General features: G+C 47.4%; 1 protein-coding gene across 3 annotated transcripts; it reads right to left on the bottom strand.

Moving 5' to 3' along the window:
* Positions 1-549: 549 nt before the first annotated feature.
* On the bottom strand, positions 550-7,516 carry LOC144093569 (uncharacterized). Of its 3 annotated transcripts, none has more exons than XM_077627123.1 (6): positions 7,405-7,492; positions 6,882-7,004; positions 6,328-6,411; positions 4,852-5,019; positions 1,011-1,109; positions 550-778 (listed from the first exon to the last, which is right to left on the bottom strand). In XM_077627123.1, the coding sequence occupies exons 3-6, from the start codon at positions 6,406-6,408 to the stop codon at positions 719-721; spliced, it is 408 nt and encodes a 135-aa protein (XP_077483249.1). In that variant the 5' UTR covers positions 6,409-6,411; positions 6,882-7,004; positions 7,405-7,492; the 3' UTR covers positions 550-718. The 3 variants fall into 3 exon arrangements, with proteins under 3 accessions (XP_077483249.1, XP_077483242.1, XP_077483234.1); XM_077627116.1 differs by having other exon boundaries at positions 6,912-7,004; XM_077627108.1 differs by lacking the exon at positions 6,882-7,004 and having other exon boundaries at positions 7,405-7,516.
* Positions 7,517-21,114: the final 13,598 nt, after the last annotated feature.

Below are 21,114 nucleotides of genomic sequence, written 5' to 3'. Positions count from 1 at the left end.
GGCTATTACTAACGACCAGCTACAAATCTCTAATCGCAACTAGGCGCCTAACTTTAATAGTTAAAAAGTTGCTGATTAAAAATTAGTTAATCAGATTAGTACTTAAAACGATTCACCGGTTTTCTGGTGTCTGCCAACACTGGTTGTACTATGCTGACGAAGCCATATATTTACTTCAAAAAACCTAATTTTGAGAATTAAAATCTTCCCTGAAACACGCGGTACACCACAGAGCGATTGTTAAAATCAGCTTTCACTACATAGGTTTTGGTTTGATTTATGGGGGTTTAACATCCCAAAGCGACTGAGGCTATGAGCGTAGTGAAGGAATCCGGAAATTTCGACCACCTGGGGTTATTTAACGTGCACTGACATCGCACAGTACACGGGCCTCTAGAATTTCGCCTCCATCGAAAATTTGACCGCCGCGGCCGGGATCGAACCCGCGTCTTTCGGGCCGGCAGCCGAGCGCCGTAACCACTCGGCCACCGCGGCGGCACTCACTATATAGCCTCAGTCTTGATTAATGGTGGCACTTGATGCATGGCCTTCGTTCAAGGTGTCACTTTTATTTTCCAGATATCAACACAATTGAGAACGCGCACTTCTCTTTCAGCCAACGGCGCTGTTCAAGAACTTATCTGCGTGGCCTGCAGTTTCGTGGGGCCAGCTCACGTACACTACAAACTGTCCGTGGCACAAGTCTGCGGCGACCAATTCATTTCAGGGTGTAGATAAGATGACCCACGTGGAGAATGCCGCATATCAGTCCACCCACCTGCAAGGAAAACAAACTGAAGAGCGTGCCAGAGCTCTGACACGCGACCGACGTTGCGCTGAGAAACAGTGTAGCGTCTGGTGAAAGCGCAAACGGCCTAGCACGCACGTGGGCATTAGCTCCACATCGGTAAAGTTACATTTTTTTTTTCGCAGAAGGAGCCCTCAGCATGGCTCGAACGTTTGCTATTTCGCCGAGTTAAACAGGAAAGTGGGCGACCAAAGCTCCTTACCCCTCCAAAGATGCAGTCGCCGGGGCTGTTGTACGTTTGCATAATGACGATGGCGTTGATTATGTAACAGAACGACGCCGTCAGCTGGTACAGGACGAACTGAAATCCACAAAGCGCAAGTTGGCACATGGAATGATAGTGTTAAGAAGGTAGAAAGAGAGGACACTGTCCGAGCTAAATAGTCGTGCTGTGTCCACCAGGTCACTTATCAAATTAAAAGCAACATCATCACAATACGTTACACAGCATATATCACAAGAGAGGCAGATATTATTCTTTATGTAACAACAATTATTTTACTTGCATTTTATAGCTACTTACTGACTTAGCTCCTGAAGACATTCAAACTAAATCCCGAAAAAATTTAATATGTTATTGACTGTGTCCTATAAAGTGCTCTGACCCGTTTTTAATGCACGTTTCTTAACTGAGCTTGAAGACATAATCAGAACGTTCATATGCTTCAAGAAACTCAAAAGACAGCGAACCAACACTCCGTGGATGACAAAAGAAATCATACGTTTGAAGAGGAAACTAAGGAAAACTAGAAAACAACACAAGCGGCACCCGTCACTATCTACAACAGTGAAACTTTGTAATATGAGGGAAATACTGAGAGGCAAAGTTAAGACAGCGAAAAACTATTATCAAAGCGTCTCACTAAAAAACTTTCTTCTATCGTCCCCAGCTAAATTCTGGCGTCACATTGCACCAGTAAAGAAAACTGCCCCTAGCATTTGCATAAATGAGGTCGCTGTAACAGACAAAGCGGAAATCGCTGAAGCACTAAACTATTTCTGTTCTGTATTCACCCAAGAGGATAGTGCAGCGCCCAGCGTTGCTTGTTTCGAAGAAATCCCGGCTATCTCAGACTTGATTTTGAGTGTCAGCGAGGAAGGCGTTCTGTCTTTACTGCTTAACTTAGACATTAAGAAATCGCCAGGAATCGACATGATACCAAGCGCCTTTCTTGTACGCTACGCCAAGTGGTGGGCAAAATACCTTGCCCCAATTTTTAACAGGTCTCTACAGTATGCACAACTGCCACACGACTGGAAATACAATAAAATCATTCCCGTGCCGAAGACAGGGAGACATAAAGGCCCGTTTCACTACATGTGCTAAAATGCTTGAGCACATCATATTCAAACACGTTTCAGTTTTCGTCGAAGAAAATAACATTATTACTGACACGCAACACGGTTTCTGCAAAGGACTATCAACTGTAACACAACTACTAGAAACAGCCCACGACCTTGCATAGGCCCTAGATAAGCAAGGTCAAATTGACATCATTTTCCTTGACTTTGAAAAAGCCTTTGATCGCGTATCCCACAAAAAGCTACTTCTTAAGTTAAAGCCAATCCTTAAGAATGACAACCCACTCGCGTGGGTTGAAGCATATCTTTCTTATAGATACCAGGCCATCAGCATCGACAATGTGCTATCCAATTTTTCATCAGTTGAGTTGGGCGTCCCGCAGGGCTCAGTTTTGGGGCCGCTCCTGTTTTTGGTCTTCATTAGCGATATCACTGCTGACACACCAGTAAAAATAAAGCCCTTTGCAGATGACTGCATAATCTACCATGCAATATCTACTTCTCACAACCAAGCAACCTTAAACTCATCACTCGCTAAATTACAGACCTGGTGTTCCAAATGGCAAATGATTATTAATACCAAAAAAATGTTGCAATGACTCTAACTCGAAAGAAAGAACCGCTAACCTTTAAATACCATATCGGAAACCATTAGGCTGGCAACAGTTTCAAGTTTTAAGTACCTGGGAATCATAATCACACCTGACCTTAGTTGGAACCAGCACGTAGACTATATTAAAAATAAAGCAATGCAGCGACTGGAATATCTAAGAAGAGCCCTCGGAAACCCCGCCTGAAATAAAACTACTAGCATACAAAACATATATTAGACCGATTTTGGAATACGCGGCCACCGTATGGGACCCCTTCACAAAACAAACATAGCGAAACTAGAAAACGTTCAGCGCAAATCCGCGAGGTTTATTTACAACTGCTATAGACGGCGCATGTCCCCCACCTGTCTATTACAGACTGCTAATTTAAAAACACTGGAATCACGCCGGTACCGTGAAAGATTAAAGTTTTATTACTTACTGTACAACGACTAAACACGAGTAGACAAAAACACATACATTCAACCCGCAAATGCACGTATGACTCGTTCATTCCACAGCAGAAAGGTTAAGGACTTCACATGTAAAACCAACGTGCTCAAGAGCTCCTTTTTTCCCAGGACGACACGTTACTTGAATGCACTGGATGCCCGAACTGTAGAATGCTCCTTTCTTGGTGCGTTCACAGACACACTCCTGAGTAAAAAACAAAACGCATTGTAATCTGCTCTGAGCCTGTTTTTGCGCCCCGTATTCACCTTTTACACCCATGACAGATTTTTTTTCTCCCCGGTCACAAATCGAACTTTGTATAAAGAACCGTGCGAATTTTGACGCTGGAGACCATCTGTTACCTTGAATTGCGCTTTTTGTTATATGTATATATTCTGTATGTTCATGGCCACCCACTCTTGCCCAAGACCTTGCATAAGGTCGGCAGTACTTGTAAACTAAAATAAATAAATTAATAAATAAACGAAAAAATACAAATCCGGGTTTATCTCGTTTCAGTTCGCTAAATAATCGCGGTGCTAACTGTTGGAGTAGTATTTCACTATGTGCGAGAAGTTTGTTTTTTTATAGCAAAGCCCTTAGGTATAGTCATTTACTGGTAAATTTTCAATAAATCGGATTGCTTCCTTTTGCATGATATGAAGCCTTTCCAAGTTACCCTTCGAAGTTGCCCCAGACCACAATGTATTCATGTAGCCGTGGCAATCATTGCGTAGTGTAATTGTCGCTCTAATTATGCGGGCAATATGTACCTGTATTTTTTTCAGCCCACCCAGAGTCTTCGATACGATGGTTTCAGTTTAAGTTCTCATGTGAGAGCACGACTAGAAATTGGTGGTTGATCACTTATATAATCGCTTTTCCTGAAATTCTAACCTTAGACAAGATTTGACTTTCTTACTTTTGGCTCGAAACACGACGTAGTTTATTTTATCTACTTTCAGAGCTAATTTTTGAAATAGCCAGGTAAGCTTAAATAACGTGCAATAACCAGGTGGCATAACGTGAAATAAGCAGGTGAAATGATATGAGATAACCGAGCCCGACCCATACATTCACACAGATCAATACACTCGCTGTGTCTGAGCCTTGAAAAAGCACGTTGGCGTCATGAGAATATGAAGTAATATCAGGAGTTCCAGGCATAAATACGATGTTGAAGTTCGTTTAGGCGTAGCGTTGCCACCGCTTTGTTACAAAATGCGCGTTCAATTTGATCGAAACAGGTGTCGTTACAGAATACATTCTTTAAAACGCGCGCTCATCTTCCGCCAATTTGCAGTAAGGGGCGCGCATATCCCACGGCTGAGCGGTGAAGGCACTTTAAAACGATAAGAGGTGATTTCCAGCCCTGATATTTCCAAGGAAGAGAAAATTATTTTCGGCATCAAGGACATTTATTTAATGCGGACGCGGACAGACACGGTCATGTGGTTCGTGGCTTCCCGTAAAATGCTTTCTGCATTAAAACAGCTCGAAGGGAACGACAGACATAAAAATCGGAAAGTAGCTAAAGGGACACTTCATGGAGAGCTGAATGCCTGTTTTGCGTACACTGATATCTACCTTCACTATTTGAACTGTCAGGTGGTGTCATCAATGTTGGAGTTCTTGTCGCAAGCCTTCTTTTCTCCGTTTTGAACTGTTGTTGCGGGAAAGCAAGGCGTGACTCACGTAGATGGACGAAGGCAGGAATGTGGAATCGGCTTCCGAGAGCAGCGCGGAGAAAATGAAGTGAACGTCATTGATGCCGAACGTCATGGCCGACAGGTACAGGAACTGCTGGCTGCGCGACTCGACGCCGAACATGAAGTACAGGCTGGCGATGATGGAGCCCAGGATCTGTGCGTGCCACGAAAGGTGCCCGTTATACGCGTGGCCCACTCTCCTGCCGCCGAGCCTCGCCGGGGTGGCTATAACCACAGTCGAAGTGCTGCCACAGAGGGGGCTCTGTTTTGCCCCCTCTTTTCGGCTGTTTGGGCCGAAACAAAGTCTGTGCGCGAACGCTTTCGAAAAGTAATTTTTTTCTTTTGCCTTTTGCCCCGCCGCGGTGGCTCAGTGGTTAGGGCGCTCGACTACTGATCCGGAGTTCCCGGGTTCGAACCCTACCGCGGCGGCTGCGTTTTTATGGAGGAAAAACGCTAAGGCGCCCGTGTGCTGTGCGATGTCAGTGCACGTTAAAGATCCCCAGGTGGTCGAAATTATTCCGGAGCCCTCCACTACGGCACCTTCTTCCTTTCCTCTTTCACTCCCTTCTTTATCACTTCCCTTACGGCGCGGTTCAGGTGTCCAAAGATATATGAGACAGATACTGCGCCATTTCCTTTCCCCCCAAAAAAACCAATTATTATTGTTATTATTCTTTTGCCTTTTCGCTGCCTTCTTTGTACAGACATGTCCTGAAACCGCCAAACTTAAATTTATTCGCCCTCCCCACCCCTTAGGTGAACCTTGCACTTCGCGCTCCGATTCCCTTTCCTCTTTCAGCCGCAAAGTGCAAAACCATCCTGCACCTCCAACTCGTTAAGAGCCCCCCCCCCCCCCTCCTTTTTTTTTATTTATCTCGCTGCTTACACACCCGGCTGAGATGCAACTTTGCGTGCACGCGACACGGCAATTCATTGCGCGCAGATTACGTCCTCGGATTCGCGTTCCATAAAACTTTGCTTTCTTTCTGCATTTCGCGCAGTTAACGTAACGTTGCGCTGCTCTATTTCCAGTAATCGATATTTCCTGAGAAGATAGCAAGCCCGTGAGCCGAGGAGACGGAAACTCCATCTAAGCTGTATTATTTAAAGTGTGGGACAGCTATTTATAAATGCAAGATAACCATCAAATCAGCTTCTCTTTCTCGGCCAATACTCTCGTCGCAAGAAACTAGAGCTAGGAAAATGAGCAGCAAAAGCTCCTGTAATTGAAAGAAATGCACTTATATCTGCAGGCTAGAACACTGCAGCAGGCGGACTCCTATGCGCCACCCAACTAGATTTGAAGCAGCAGTCTAAATTCAATCCACGGGCATTTCAGTTCAGATGCGCCTGAATAAAGTTCAGCAAGGGACAGCAGGCTTATGTGGTCGTGCTGCTAAGAAATATCTGACGCTGATGTACAGCGTGACCATTTAGATCGCTGAAATATATTTACACTTACTGCTTCCAGAAAGTTGAAGAGCCCGTGAACGCTTCCGACGTACCGCGTTGTGACTTGCTGGAAAGCCACGTCTAAATCCATTACCTTCGGGAGAAACATAAAAGCGTTTATCAACGACGAAACGTGCACATATCAGAGCACAGACAGTTTAGATTCGTTTTAAACTCCACGAAGCGCATCTTTAGATTACTTTCCAGACTGTGTTCGTACAAAGATACATTATGCACTCTAGGAAGGCGCCTCATATATATGACCCGCATATATATACTGTACAGGGAATATATTGTCGAGAGCGAAAGTGGGCTGCGTACCGCGCGAGCTTCGAATGAACTGTGTTGATATACGAGAACTTCAAAGCCGCGCCTGGCGTCGAGAGAGCCGAACGGGGGACTGTATCTGCACGCGTCAGTTTTCTTGTTTTGATCCGCATGCGTTCCTCAGGACTTATCGAAGAGGCTGCAAACTTTGCTCTGCGACGCATTTTTGCCAAATTTCACGTGTTATGCCACACTTTCGCTCCGGACTGTACAGTGGATAATTTCTATATTGCTTACACAGTTAGTTGGCCGAACGATCACGGGTACCTGTGAAAGGATTGCAACGAGTTCGTGTTCGCTGGCACCCGATGAGGAGCAGGGACAATCCGCAACGTTAGTCTTTGATTAAGATAACATTACCTGCGAAAACGGGAAAAAAAGAAAGACCTTGGTATCCGCTTCGAGCGCTTCCTTTGCTACCACGGGTGCGACAATTAAGCTACGCATGCAAAAACCGTGACCACAGCAAAAGGCCTCCACATGCCTTGCTTCACCGCAGTATAATATTCGTGCCCTATGTTATCCAGCCAGTCTCCAGTGAGACCAAGCAATTATAGCAGCACAAAGAGCGCGGAATGAAAACGAGAGGTTCAAGAGCACTGGCAAGATATTCTCAGAGGAAAAGAGAACGTCACGATACAAGGACAGAAGCGATGCCTGGCGCCTTAGTTAATTTACATCGAAGGTCAACCCAACGTCAGGCAACGTGCACCGCTCATGAGTAAGCTTTGAAAAGCTAATCAACTATCGGTTTGCTCACAGTGCGTTCCCAAGGATAAGGAGGGCTGAGCGGGGATTCCATTTCGACTCAGAGCAGGCACACTTCTGTTCTTCTTTGTCCGCGCATGCGATGCAGGGTGCGCAGAGCCACGTCATCGCCAAGGCTGGGAAAGGCAAGGAAAAAGAAGCCAATGTTTTTAGATAAGCTTCTAAAAACTTTGGAATAAGCAGCAGCGCATGTTAGCATATATAAACAATGAGAGCTTCGCTAACTAAAATAAACACGTCCTGATATTAAAATACAAGACTAATAAAAATCTCATCACCTAAAAATAATATACACAGTGATAGAATTTTAAACGAAGTGCATGAAAAAAAAGGTAAGTACGATGCTGGAAGCTCAAGAGTTGAATAGCCACCTCTGCCTACCGATTCTTGGCTGATCCCCCAGAGTGGGTATGCGCCATATTTTGAAATGCTAACAACAACAACAACAACAACAACAACAACAACAACAACAACAACAACAACAACAACAACAACAACAACAACAACAGTTCAAGAGTCAGGCTCGGAGATTCGTGCGTCTGAGGTGACCGGTACTTTTTTTTTTTCCTGAAAAAAGTTGCGTTCATGCGTCGTTTATATTGTCGCACGAGTAATGAACCACTCAAATGGACAAAACTATTCGCAACGAACCGCGGCCGTTTATAATGGCTGCAAAGCGTCTAAGCATGATATTCGTCTCAATCATGCAAAGTAGGGTGCATTTGAGCAGAAAAGGTAATCCCGGGAACAGAGCAGGACAAGCAGATCACATAGGAGTTCCTCGAAGAGGATCCCGAAGTGACACATTTTAACGCCACATCTTGCTACATAAAAAAATAAAACGATTAAGGACGCCAGCTACGCTGTAATGCCACAATAATTAGGTGCACACGTGACGTAGGCCGCATTCTTCTTTCTTTTGTGAACTTAAAGCGCCCAGGCAATGATCGCACTACAAACCCGACCCCACACGAGGACGGGTGAGGTCATGTTAGCTGGCTTTCTTGCCTCCGCCGGCGTCCAGGGCGATGAGAGGTGATCAAGCGGTAACTTATGGTGAAAGGCATAATCGAAACTAGAAGTGGGTACGGCCAAAATAAAAAGAGAAAATGAAATGATCTATGAGCATCGCTACGTATATAATTGGCTGTGAATAAGGAAGAAATGCATGAAACATTCCAGTTGTGACCACTCGTTACCTATCCATGCTATAAACTACCGTCTCCGGGAAGATTCTCATTCTGCGGTTTTCCGTTCTTTACTCCACGATTTCACGAGAAGACGCAAAGTCCCGCGTAACGCAAGTTGAAGAACACTGCGCACACACTTTCGGCGACTAAAAGGGGGGAACGCATCCTTGCGATCGCCCACCGCTGACTGACACAGATTTCTGTCGGCAGGTTGAGCAGAACGCTCACCTCCGAAGGCGTGTCTGCAGGTAAAATCAAAGCAGTGTCAGCGGCTCGCAAACACATCAACAGTGTATTTTAGTGTCATATGAGCTCAGTTTCTGCTTTTAGCCTAAAGCTGTCCCTGTTGATATATCTCTCTCACCGCATCGCTCGCACTGTGATCATATCACGCTTGTGGGCTGGGTTAAGACGTCATCGCAGACATCAGATGACTCCGACTTGCGAGCGACAACGACAGTTAGAGGAGCAGGTTGCTTGCTTTCTCAGCAGCTCTAGTGCACGCCGCAAATGTAAAGTATATGTGCCCGAAGGGATGATTTAATTAAATATAAATTCTATCATTTTGCCGCAGCAAAAACAAACAAGCAAGCAAACAAACGAACCTGCGTTCAGCAGATGTCTGAGCTCGTGTCGTTGCACAAGGAGGTTGGATTTGTGTGAATGCATATTTGACGTCGTCACAGGCTGCAGTTTAGAGCTTCTTTACGACTTCCCTTTGCGAAAACCAGATAAAAGGCAAACTTTATGGCAAAGGCGCAATGTGATTTGCGACGAGTTGCCGCTGACGCAAGTTGGCGCTCATTCCGTGACACTGAACATTGCATGAGACGTGGCCCTATAGTGTGAGAAATAACATAGACGCACAGAGAAAAGTTAACGTGAAAGCCAACGCTCGTTGACAACGAAATGTTTAATTTGCTATCTGGCAATGCTGCCGCGAACCTTCGTGCCAGATGATAATATGTAGTCTCGTTACCATACCAACAAGGAAAAGGGAACATGAAGGCAATGAGTCAGATATTGCTCGGCTTACGCGAGCTCGCCAAGGTATTTATTACCCTGTTCAAGGTATCGGCGAGGCTGTTGCATTCTGTAAGAGCAACTTCGTATTTAATTTGTAGCAAACTAAAATAAGAGAAACAGATGCTTAGCTATTTATTTACCTTTTTTTTGCTGTACTTGTCGACGATTTGTGTCATTCTGGCTCTCCCTGTTCTTGAACACTCAGTCTGTTGAGTGCCAAACACAGGAAGCCAAGTTATGGTGTCAAAACTGGATAAGCCTGTATCATTATTGCCTGTTTTCGTGTAAATAAGCATATTTGTCTTTGTACATTCATGATGTGTCGTTGCATAAAATGCTAATCTATAAAGGTACATTTATAACCGGATAAAGGTAAGGTTGAATTAAGGCCAGCGATGGCCTATGAGGAAGTAGTAGCCTACCGGTTACACCATACGAGTTCTAGAGGAAACTTCCGGCTGCGTAAGCCTGAAGCCATTTCATTTATGTGAAATGGAGTGCGAACTTTGTACGATAACGAACAATCTTTTTTTTTCTGGCGAGGTTAGTGATACGTCGTCGGACCTCTAGATTTCGCTGCGTGGGAACAGCGTCAAAAGCGTTATTTAGAAAGAAAGGCATCGAAGGTGTAGCGCTTAAACAGATAAATTCTTTCTGCCTCTGTCTCCAGCTGGTCGGAAGTTGCGAACAAGAAAATGAAGTAGTTGAAAGTGGCTCAACGCCCCGCGATAGTAATCACATTAATCTCTGCCGATCTTCTCCATCGCGTCTGTGCATGTGTGCGATTGCGTTGACACTTAAGCATACGCCAAACGATGGTCTTTATTCGCCTTTGGAGCACCTAAAGCAGGTACCGCCACTGACTGAAGCTGGTCGACCAGTTGCACTACGTTTGCATCTTGCCAGAGCTGCTCTCGCTAATTAGGGCACTGGCGATCCCCCTTTGCCGCCGTCTGCCAGAGTCAGTAACACAACGCAACGGAGAAAACAGGGCTTCCATACCACAGGGAAATTTCCTCGTCTTCTCCTCGAATCCGTGGCAGGCGAAGAGGAAAGCTGAAAACGAGTAACAGAGGAATGCCCAGCACGCGCGTCAACAGTTCCCCAGAGAAGGTGGAGGGGGGGACAAACACGAGAAGATAAAAACAGTTACAACGAAGCCATGCATGCAGGCAGCCATAGACAGACAGACAGACTGGCACGCACACACCGGCGCTAAATGCCGCCTCGCACGCAGCCCAGTGCGGCCCGCTTTCGGCGGCGGGCATCTGCATTATATGCGTGCTATGACCAAACAGGGTCGATACAGATCTCGCTGGCAACACAGGAACGGTGCCGAGCCAACTCGCGCGGAATCAGTCTGCGCCAGGCCGGCCGCCTCGTTCCCTTCTAACCAAATCCTGCGTTGCCGCAAGCGCCGTGTTCACTTCCGGAAGCGAAAGATTTAGCTTCCGGACCTCGCGAGCGGAACTGTGCCTCTGTTTTAATCGTGCCACCTCCCGCCGCCAGCCGCTGTAATTGCCTGCTTGCCTCTCTTCGCGCTATTCACTTTCGCTACGACGCAATCTGCACTGTGGATGCCGAAACGGAGAAGCAAAGCAAAGCAGAGAAAAATTGACGCTCCTTAGTGCCTCCCTGGCTCGGACGCGGAACCGAAACGATGGGTGCGCGGACGAGTACGGCGGACCTATCTATGTATATACGGCCGATACGGCCAAGTTTATGCGCAGGGCCTGTGGGAAGGCTGCGGTTCGCGATACGAGACGACGTCGCAGCTATGCGGAACCATCGCTGGGACAGCAAGAAAAAAACCAGGCCGCGTGACAGCGTAAAATTAAACGAACGCATTTGACTCTCTGCGAGCTTGCTCTTTGGTTCGGCTTTAGGTTTGCTGGCGAGTGGACTGCGCGGATTACCTTTTGAAGTAGTCGTTAGGAAAAGGCCGGACCTCTCGGTGGGAAACTTGACTCAATTGGCAGTGACGCGCCATTCGGGTCAAAGAGATCGCCACAGCTACGGGGCCACTTCCTCTTAGCTACGACGACGCATCCAGCGACAATGCGGCTGGCGGTCGCTGCCGTACCCTGAGTGTGTGTTGATAGCCGGTGCGTCTGGGTGCAATCGATGCAAAGCTTCTTCTTTAACCTTGAATAATTTAAGCTGTAATTAAAGCAGCCCACTAGAATGCGCAGGAACAGATTACGGAGTACAGGCCTTGCATAATCGACCTCTTAGGGCCAGTCTCAGCATCAACAGACAAGCAGCAGTCTACAATGCATGAAAAATCAAGTCACAAACGGCAGTACCTGGACGTGGCGCGAAAATCGATGAACACTCGTGGTTGCGAGAATAATGCTTTTTTTGGCGGTAGCATTTTTCTCTCTTCGTTTCTCACATGTAACCACATATCCACGCTTTTTTTTACACAAAATGCTTCCAATGCTGTCTCGCCTTTAGCGTGTGCAGCGCGCAATATGCTTCGGTGTTTCAGGTATACGCTAATAGCGATTTCAAGTAATGCACAGTTGTTAGGGGTATGAAAGGAAACAAAGTTTCAGCAGTTATTTATAGATTACTCTATAATTTAGCGTGACAAACAAAGCATTTTTCTATGCTCTAACTAGTTTTCCGTATAACATCCAAAACTCGTTATCATATTTAGTGGCGAAATCCCAGAAAATTCGCAGTTTTTTGCAAAAAGATTGCTCCCTCCCATATTGCTCACGACTGTACGTCCCCCGCTTAGTCGGTGTAGTGTATTTCGGCATCGCTCGTTGCTCATGTGGCGCTGTACAGCTATTTACGCGACGTTTCTCGAGTCCGCATTGCTGCAAATCATACAGCAGCAGTTAGTGCACGAGCTGCAAACATGACTGCGATAGCTTATGCGAGCACATAGTGGAAAACGCATTCAACATGCATTGCACTAAATGAATCGAACGTATTGCGAGAAGGGCACACACGAAAGCAGCCGCGTGTCCTATGACTATATAGTGTGGGCATCTCTATCCAGGCAATACCTGACACCGGACACCCGTCATGAAAGTGTTGAGAATTAACCCTGTAAATGCCAGTACGTGAAAAGTAAAATAGAAGAAAAAAACAACATTTCCGCTTAGTTGTGAGGCTCCGTCTAGGCAAAACATGTACACTTCCTTGGAGGTGAAGAAGTACACAAGCATTGTAGCAATAGCAAGGGAAAATGGGGCAGATTTGGGTTCGTAATCAGAGGACAAAGACAACAATGCAAGCGTAAAGGACAAAGGGGGGTGTGTGAAAACCCACCTCGAAAATTTTCCCGTGAAAAAGAGAGAGAAACGTGGCTATAGCACGCATTATCGTAAATTTAACCCTTCCCTTCTTGAACCTTGTAACAATAGAGAGCATGCAAGTTCCTTAGAATCAAAACGCGTTTAGGTTCATTGCTTCACTTATTTCTTTTTTCCTGAAATAAGGTCGTCAGAAGACAAGTGGTGCTTAATTCTGCGTTAACACGGTAGTGAGGTGCGCACTGCTGTCGGGATACAAAAAAAGAGAAGTGGTGCGGCCACTCTGGAAAGGGGAAGCGGTTCCGGGTCGTTCATTCTGGGAACGTAGTCCTGCGCTTAAACTGTCAGAGATACAATCAACTCTGGAAGTTAGGCAAAGAGAGGCAAGCCGCCAAGCGTCAGTCGCGGGTGGGTAACTAAAAACGGTGCAGTGCGAATAAGGAGTCGGCGTCCTGCAAAGTCAGGGTGAGCTGCAGCCGATCTTTCGAGAACAGCTGGAGAAATGTGGGCGAGCATTAATCCGCAGCTCGAGGCCCGAAGAAATGCTTTTGGAGATAAATGCACGGGCGCACAGCGGACAGAGTGAACTAAGAGGCTGAGGATTTTACTGAACAAAAATTGACTTCTTTTTTCTGTGTTTTTCGTTTGTTCTCGTTAGTTTTCTGCAGCAAGCAGAATATGGAGAAAAGGGGGACGTTAGGAAAAGGAAGCCGGACAAACTGAAATATTAAACTGTAAAATAAATGACAAAAAACAGCGTCGTAACCTAAAGAATTATTATTGGCAATAACTTCAAGACAGGAGTCCAGAAAGAGGCTGCAGTAGGCAACTGCAAGTTGCTGAACTAGCGAACCAACCCGGAAGAAAGTACGTGTACTACAGAGGAACAACACTTCGCTCTGTATTAATCTTTGTTTCGCCCACGTCTCCTTATTTTAGCGCTGAGTTGTTTCTACTTGGAGACGTTTCACGTTAGCACAACAGAGCAGTTGCTGTACTATCTCTTTTTTTCTTTTGAGACGGGTCATATTATCCTAAAATATAATAATAAAAGTATGCATGGATTTAGAGTTGACAGATACACATGCTAACGGCGTCTGCCCATATCGATATGGTCAAGGGCTTTGTTAGAGAACATGGATTCCTTGGAGGACGCGGAGGGTAGTGGGCAGGCCAATTGCAGAAAGTAGTGCACAGTAAGGAAGATTTGAAAACGAGCAAACACGGTGGCGATGAGGCAAACGAATGACACGAACCGAATACTCCAGCGCAGTTTGATAATGAACACGCTACTAGCGCTATAACAGAGAAGGGAGCTAAATAGTTTAAGTCGGTAAGATGGCTTTGCTCAGAATCAGAGCGCATGATAAATGCTGCAACCTTGGTGATCGGGTAGGCAAATGATGCTGCCATCTTCCGCTACTGAGGCCTCAAGCAGATGTGCCGTACTCGGCGATGACTTTAAGAACGTTGCCCCGGCCCTAGCAGCCTGAGTGAGTGAGCCGGCTGTATGACATGGGAGCAGTTCTTTCTTTCACACGGCTGTGTTCTTCCCACGCCGAGTGTGTCACGCGAAGCAGCAGCCGGTCGCTACAATGCGTCTGCCACTATATAAGCCCATGTCGGAGACACGTACGTAGTTCGCAAAAATGTGTTTAGCTTAGCGGTCGTTGCCTTTACTGCTGCGGCAGTGCAGTGGGTATTCACGCCGGTCCTCATGTATGGTGCATGCGTTTAGCCTTATATAAAATAGCCATGCATATATGTAAGGACCAGCATGTGCCAGGGAGCTAACTCGTGTTAGCAATGCGTAGGTTTGGGCTAGCTACCTGATTGTGCGATTTCGTATCTTCGCTTGTGCCGTACGGGAAATGAGAAAAGAGAGCCGCATGCGCACGCTTCCAATGAACACGAAGGTTGAAGAACACGAGCCTAGTGCCTTTGTTTCCGTTAGTTTAGCGCACAGTGTTGCGGTGAACGTTTTTTCGACATTAGATTGCTTTTCTCAAATATGCTCCTTGGAAGTGTGCTCTCATCGCTCCTTCTTTGCCAACCTTCAACTTAACGCTCTGCAAGCGAAACTTTGCGTGAACCCACGTTGGGGAATAGCATGTAACTCAAAGCGAAAGAAAGCGTGTGCATTTAGGCAGGACAAGCAAGTGATGCACAGAACAGGCAACAGACCGACAGCAGTAGCGCAGTGGGTGCCTCCGAGCGAGTTATACGCAAGGGGCATTCATGAGTCAAGGAGGCTGGTGCAGGGTTGATGCATTTGCAGGAGACTGGAAAAGGCCTTAGCCCTCCACTAAAGTTGGTGCTGGTGTCGTCGACGGCGATGACCCTCGTTTTCTTTCTATGACCCTTCGCTGCAAGCGGCAGGACATCAGAAAAGGGAGGATTTACACTTTCTTTTTCGACATGTACAATACAATACAACGTTTATTCAACACCTCAGGGATGTTTGGGGCACGGGCAAAAAGCCAGAAGGCTTGACTAAGGCCCGTACCCTAATACTATGGCAAGCAGTGCGCAGCTACATGCTGTAGTGGTTAAAAATAAAGAATAAAAAATTGAGTGCGATAGGAAAATACAAACACAAGTCACGCATGAGCAAACATGAAAATAAAGCGCACTGTAATGAAATTAATAGTTAACATGGTGAAGCGTGTACATGTTTACCAATACATACAACATGATCCAAAGAAATCAGCAATAAAGAACACAGCGAAAAAAGTAAATGCGCAAACAGTTTCAAAATTTCAAACGTGGTGACATTGCAGTCCTATACATATTTATACCGTAGGCTCATCAATGAAGTAGAGTCAAAATCTGTATTGCTCTCCCTCGCGAAGTCATTCAGCAATGTTGGCAGTCTAAATTTTAACATTTGCCTTTAGCATTGCCCCAAACGCGCTATCCCCGCTGCTACTCCCTCGCTCTTGCTGACAGTTTTACCAACGTAGGGCGCACCTCCTGCAGAGCCACAATGCGTAGTACTCGCGTGCTTGCAACTCGTGTGCTGCCACCCCAGCGCCATTCAAGTCCCACCTGCGCCATCAGTTTTAGTGCGCCAACACTAAGCCCCTGGTCTCAGATTTCGCCTATGTTTGTCCGAAGCCACTCTCCTTGACCTTGAGGTTGCTCAGGAAGAGCGACCAGGGTCGCACAAGGACCACCGCTGGGAGCACCTGCCATCAAAGGGCAGTAGTGCATCTCTTAACCGCTGCACCACTGCGCAAGGTGTCGTATGAGGACTCCCAGCGACCTATGAATGTGAAGTAGAGAGTGACCAACTCCGCATACATGGGCATTAAACCATCAACGCTACCCTTAAGGTAGAGCTGAAGTCCGATTTCGCCGATATTTGTCTAAAGCCTGCTTCACCTTGAAAACCGAGCCTCGGACCGAAACCGAGCTGAAAACCGAAGTGCTCGCGCAAATAATTCGCATTTGGCCTAGCCATGCTAAATAGGCTGCCATTTTTTTTTCAGACGGTTCTTTTCGTTTTGTTTCAGGTAACAATTAAGTAATTATATATACTTAATTATATTCGCTTAACTCGGTGCGTCACCTGAAAAGTGCTTCTTCACAACGTGTGCTCTGTGTGCCCAGGTCGTACCTAAGCCGGCTATCCTGTCGCTCACCCTCTAGAAATTTTCCATTTCCGTGCGTGGATATCATTCCTGTTCACACTGTATGCTATTGCTGACATCTCCTTTTCTTGGCTGCCGCTGCGTGCGTGGCTGATATGTGGGAGAGAGTGGCATATACTGTGGAAGTTAGGAGGACCGTCCCGCTGTGCGTGGACAAAAATTGACACCAGTCCGATCCCGAGTACAATACTTGACGGCCTTCATTGACGTTTTGATTTGAGGCGGACGTCAATGCCCCGGTGCCCTCCTGAGAGGGCTTCTTTCAGTCGCGAAGGTGCTAGTACACGTTGGCCTCAATTACTGATTGTTTTTGGTGTCCTCTCTCCTGGTCATTGTTCAGGCCAGCTAGGACGGCTGTGGGCAGTTGCCAAGTTTTTGCTCATCTCTGTGTGCATAGTTGTACACAGGCTTGCACATGAAGTCACACTTTTTCAACATGTCTCAGCGTCGGTTGTCATCACTGTTCGACACCCATTTTGCAGCTCTGCACGCGTTATTGGATAGAGCAGCACAATAATAAAGGTACTGTAAGGAAAATATTGTCCTGCCTTAGTTAGTTTGTGTTTCATTTGGTTTATTGGGGTTTAACGTCCCAAAGCGACTCAGGCTATGAGAGACGCTGTAGTGAAGGGCTTCGGAAATTTCGACCACCTGGGGTTCTTTGACGTGCACTGACATCGCACAGTACACGTCCCTTTGGAATTTCGCCTCCATCGAAATTCGACCGCCGCGGCCGAGATCGAACCCGCGTCTTTCGGGCCGGCAGCCGAGCGCCATAACCACTCAGCCACCGCGGCGGCCTAGTTCGTTTGTGTCCATACAGCCCCGGCCCAGCTGTTTCAAGTAGCTCTCCCGTTAGAGCTGCCCACTGTCGATCATTCAGCTCGTCAATCATCACCATTCTTTTATAGCTCCTCATAGTCATGAAAACACAGCTATGGTTTATAATTTATCTGAACAGTTTTACACCGCGCAAGAAAAATAAAAACTGAGACACCTTGGCGGAACATGCATACAAGGTGCGACAGCTCTCCTGACCCGTCATTCGAAAGACGCCGTAGAAGTTAGTGTATACCTTCGTCTCGCCGCACCAGTTTCACCGACCAGCCGCAAGTTCGAGTAAATTAGTGTCCTTTGAAAGGCAAGCAAAGGGCGCCGCATCTCCACAAGTGCACGAACGCTAACGCCGCACAACACCGCACCGCTGCCGCTTCGCAGGGCAGGACAACCTCGGGTTCCTCTGAGATTAGGCGACTGCATAGTCTATTAGCTCCGGTGGCGCTGTGCAACTAAAAACAGCTCTTGGGAGTGAATCACTCGACAGTTCTTATTACATGAGGTGAAGGCATCGTAGCATTTGCCTTTGTATGTACGCAGAGAGCGCATTCACTACACGTTGTGCTAAATGAATCGAACTTGTAACGAGGTGGGCGGACACCAAAACAGTGAAATGACCCATCACTAACAAGGTGCTTTTTTATGTCTCGTGTGCCCCGGCAGCGTTGAATGTAGGGCGCCCGAATTGTGACCCATCAGTTGTGAGTTCGATGCACGGCTGGCATTCTACTTACCAGCGCCACGCCTCGCCGCGTCAGAGTAATTAGCCACAAGCAACGAACTCCATCGCAAAGTGTCTCTCACAGAGCGGTCACTGTAAAAGAAAAAGAAAGGACAGGCATTATAATTGACACGCGCTTTCAAATGAAGGGCCTCCGATTCTTCAGATGTTATGGCCTGACATTTTTAAGGTTCAGCGAAAATTCTCACAAAGCCGCCGTCCTGTTTATTTACCTTGTGCAACGGTTAGGTCACACATGCAGCGATTGAGACACTGTGGCAAAGTTCCTGCCTCGGCAAGGGCGATCTGTTCCACGGCAGTGGACCATCGTAAGCGCAAACTTAAGTCGCTGCCTATTGGACCATGTCCGCGAGTTGCTTTGCCTCGCCTTGTTCAATGCGAAGGTTGGGCGGTAGTGAGATCGGTCCGGAGGAGCTTACCGTCGATTCCACCTCTCGTCGAAAACTTGTTGCCACGTGTCGCTTCGGATAAAGCCGAGTAAAGGAGATGCTCCAGGCACCTTGCAGCAACTGTCGGCAGTGACGAAATAAATCCATCATGGATGAGCTGCACAGGTTAGGAGGAAGTGAACTAAATAAGGATTCATCGTGTGCACCGGAGCCCGGCGGGGTGGTGAGAGTTGAGATTGAAAGTCACCTGCTAGCTATGTTTCTCGCTACACAATACACGTACCCATAACAACTGAACAGATGCCTGTTAGGGGGGGATTGCTCAATATTTTGTCCACTCTTTCCGCATTCTTGCGTGCTAAATTAGGAACAATGCTGCGCCGGAAAGGAGGTTCACACATTTGAAACAACTATAGAAACACTGAAAAATCCCTTAAACCGGATCATCTGGAAGGCAGCCGGTATCCTTCCCTATCAACTATCCGTAAGTGCATAACGAAACATACATTGCCTTCTCTGCTTTGTTCAGGGATGCTAATTACGCAGCCTCTCGCTTCGACCTACAAACTTAGAGCGCTTCAAATTACATCCCGATACCAAACAGCACGAAGAGTGTGTCTGGCGTAATCTGTGGGTAGCTCCCTCGACGAGTTGTCATCTTTGCAAGCGTGAAACTAGCCGTGCTCTCACACTTGAAGCAGCTGCAGCGTTCACAGAGCGCGCAAAAGCCGGCCAGCAACTCGCCACCCTTACGAAATTTCCCACAGCAGGCAAGAGAAAAACGGTATAGAAGTGAGGAGCGTGCTATCATTATAGCGTTTCCAGTACACGAAATGTTGAATCGGCTGGTAATCGGAAAAATAAACAACGGACGGGGCAAAATGCAGTCTGGCGTCTTGCAGAAGTAGCCGTGCGGGCGTTCGGAGGATAAACGATGAAGAGTTTGCTGCTTAGTGAGATTAGGACGGCCACTGATCTCTGAATCGGCCAATTCAAAATCCCTCACTCGCAACGTTACAGCGAGTAATTAACGCGCCAGCGGCCGCAAAGAAATCTCAGCGCGCTCGAGCGAACTCATCCGGAGTCGGCCGCTGCGCCGAAAGGCGCTCCCGGCTCATTTCAGGCTGGTAACCCGACGAGCGGCGCTCCGGGGACCAAGCAAAGCGCCGCGAAGGGCGTGCGCTGCGCGGAAGAGGGCAGCGTGCACTCGGAGACCGGTGAGGCACGTGTCCCTGCAGTTGCTCGCAGCGCCCGCAATAGCAGCGCCAATGCCACGGGTGCCTGGCGGCTGATGAACGTGGTCAGGCAATCTGCCGCCGGGTGTGGTGCGCGCGCCCAATGGTGGCGGTCGACGGCCCGACCTAGAAAGGCATCGCTGCTCCTCGCAGGCTGCGCACGTGGTGACCGGCGCGCGTGCGGCCGAAGGGGTGGGGGGACTTTGCAGGTCCGGCACTGAGCCGAACGGGGACCAGACGGCGCCGCGAGCCAGCCGGCCGAAGGAAGAACTGTGCCGTTTTTTTCCGGCTAGTTTGAATGCCATACCCGCGCGCTAGCCGATCGCTGAATGAACGAGGCCTTCCGCACGGCGAATCTGCTGGAACGGTACGACCCAGAGGGACTATCCGAAGGGCCAACGAGATAGCATCCAGCCCTAAAATTCGGTCCGGGATACGATATCTGCGTTTCAAGCGCAGCATGTCAATCAGCTCAAGCTGCGCATCGTACGACAGAGGCGGGACGGGACTGTAAGCGCCGCTGCGTGTCGTGCTCGGGGCCCTTCGTTCGGGCGGCTGCATGCGGACTCCACGCTGTCAGCTCTCAACCGTCGGCGTTTTAACGTCAATATGTGGCTACAGGAACTGGAGCGCCGGTGTTACGAGCATTTGATTTGATAATTATGCAGACAAGGACAAAATCGATCAATTACAACAAAGATATATACTGAAAGAAAAATGAAGAGAAAAAAGGTGGTTGTTTTATTATTTTTTTCCCTAAAATAATCCTCTATCGTATGTTCTCAATAACGTAGGCCAAGATTAACGCCGTGCTGCGCTTTAGGTAAGTCAGGGCATCAGTTTGTTGGGGACTGGCAGCAGCAAGTCTCAAGGCGTTGATTAAAAATTAATTATCTGGAAGGGCAATGCGGTTTTCCACTGTAAAATCAGTCGTCCTTTTTACCCATATTTTCTTCGGTGCGCCACGCTGGGCATTGAAACATTTATGAGGGTATTCTAAAATCCTGCCATTAACTCAGCCAGCTACAAGGCCGGGCTCAGCATGTCCCCGCGGTGCGCCAGGGCCGCCGCCACCGAGCGAGGCGGACGAGTGGGTAAGCGAAGCGTGGAACTCAATTGCTGTGGCAACAGCTGCGCGCGCTTTAAGAAAAGTGACCTGGTTGAAACTTTGTCTGCGGTCGACGCTGGCGTAACGGAATTGAGCAACGAATCGCAAAATGATGAATGGACTAGTGACGCTGACAATAGAAAGGATTCTACTGTTGCAGTGCATCATAGTACTTATATCGACGGCGTCGCGTAAATAAAAAAAAATCTTTATGTGACCAAGAAATAAGCATCAGTTCAAATTACACGAAAGT

The sequence above is a fragment of the Amblyomma americanum genome, chromosome 1 (assembly GCF_052857255.1).
Source record: "Amblyomma americanum isolate KBUSLIRL-KWMA chromosome 1, ASM5285725v1, whole genome shotgun sequence".
Classification (NCBI taxonomy): domain Eukaryota; kingdom Metazoa; phylum Arthropoda; class Arachnida; order Ixodida; family Ixodidae; genus Amblyomma; species Amblyomma americanum.
The sequence above is the reverse complement of the archived record's forward strand: the minus strand, read 5'-3'. Positions and strand labels throughout refer to the sequence as shown.

Excerpts from the sequence above, each read along its gene's own strand:
- LOC144093569 (XM_077627108.1), bottom strand. The coding sequence starts at position 7,446 with ATGGAATCCCCGCTCAGCCCTCCTTATCCTTGGGAACGCACT. Across the intron at positions 5,020-6,327 it reads TCTTCAACTTTCTGGAAGCA|ATCCTGGGCTCCATCATCGC; the intron begins GTAAGTGTAAAT and ends TGGCACGCACAG. Across the intron at positions 1,110-4,851 it reads TCCTGCCTTCGTCCATCTAC|TTCGTCCTGTACCAGCTGAC; the intron begins GTGAGTCACGCC and ends TGTGGATTTCAG.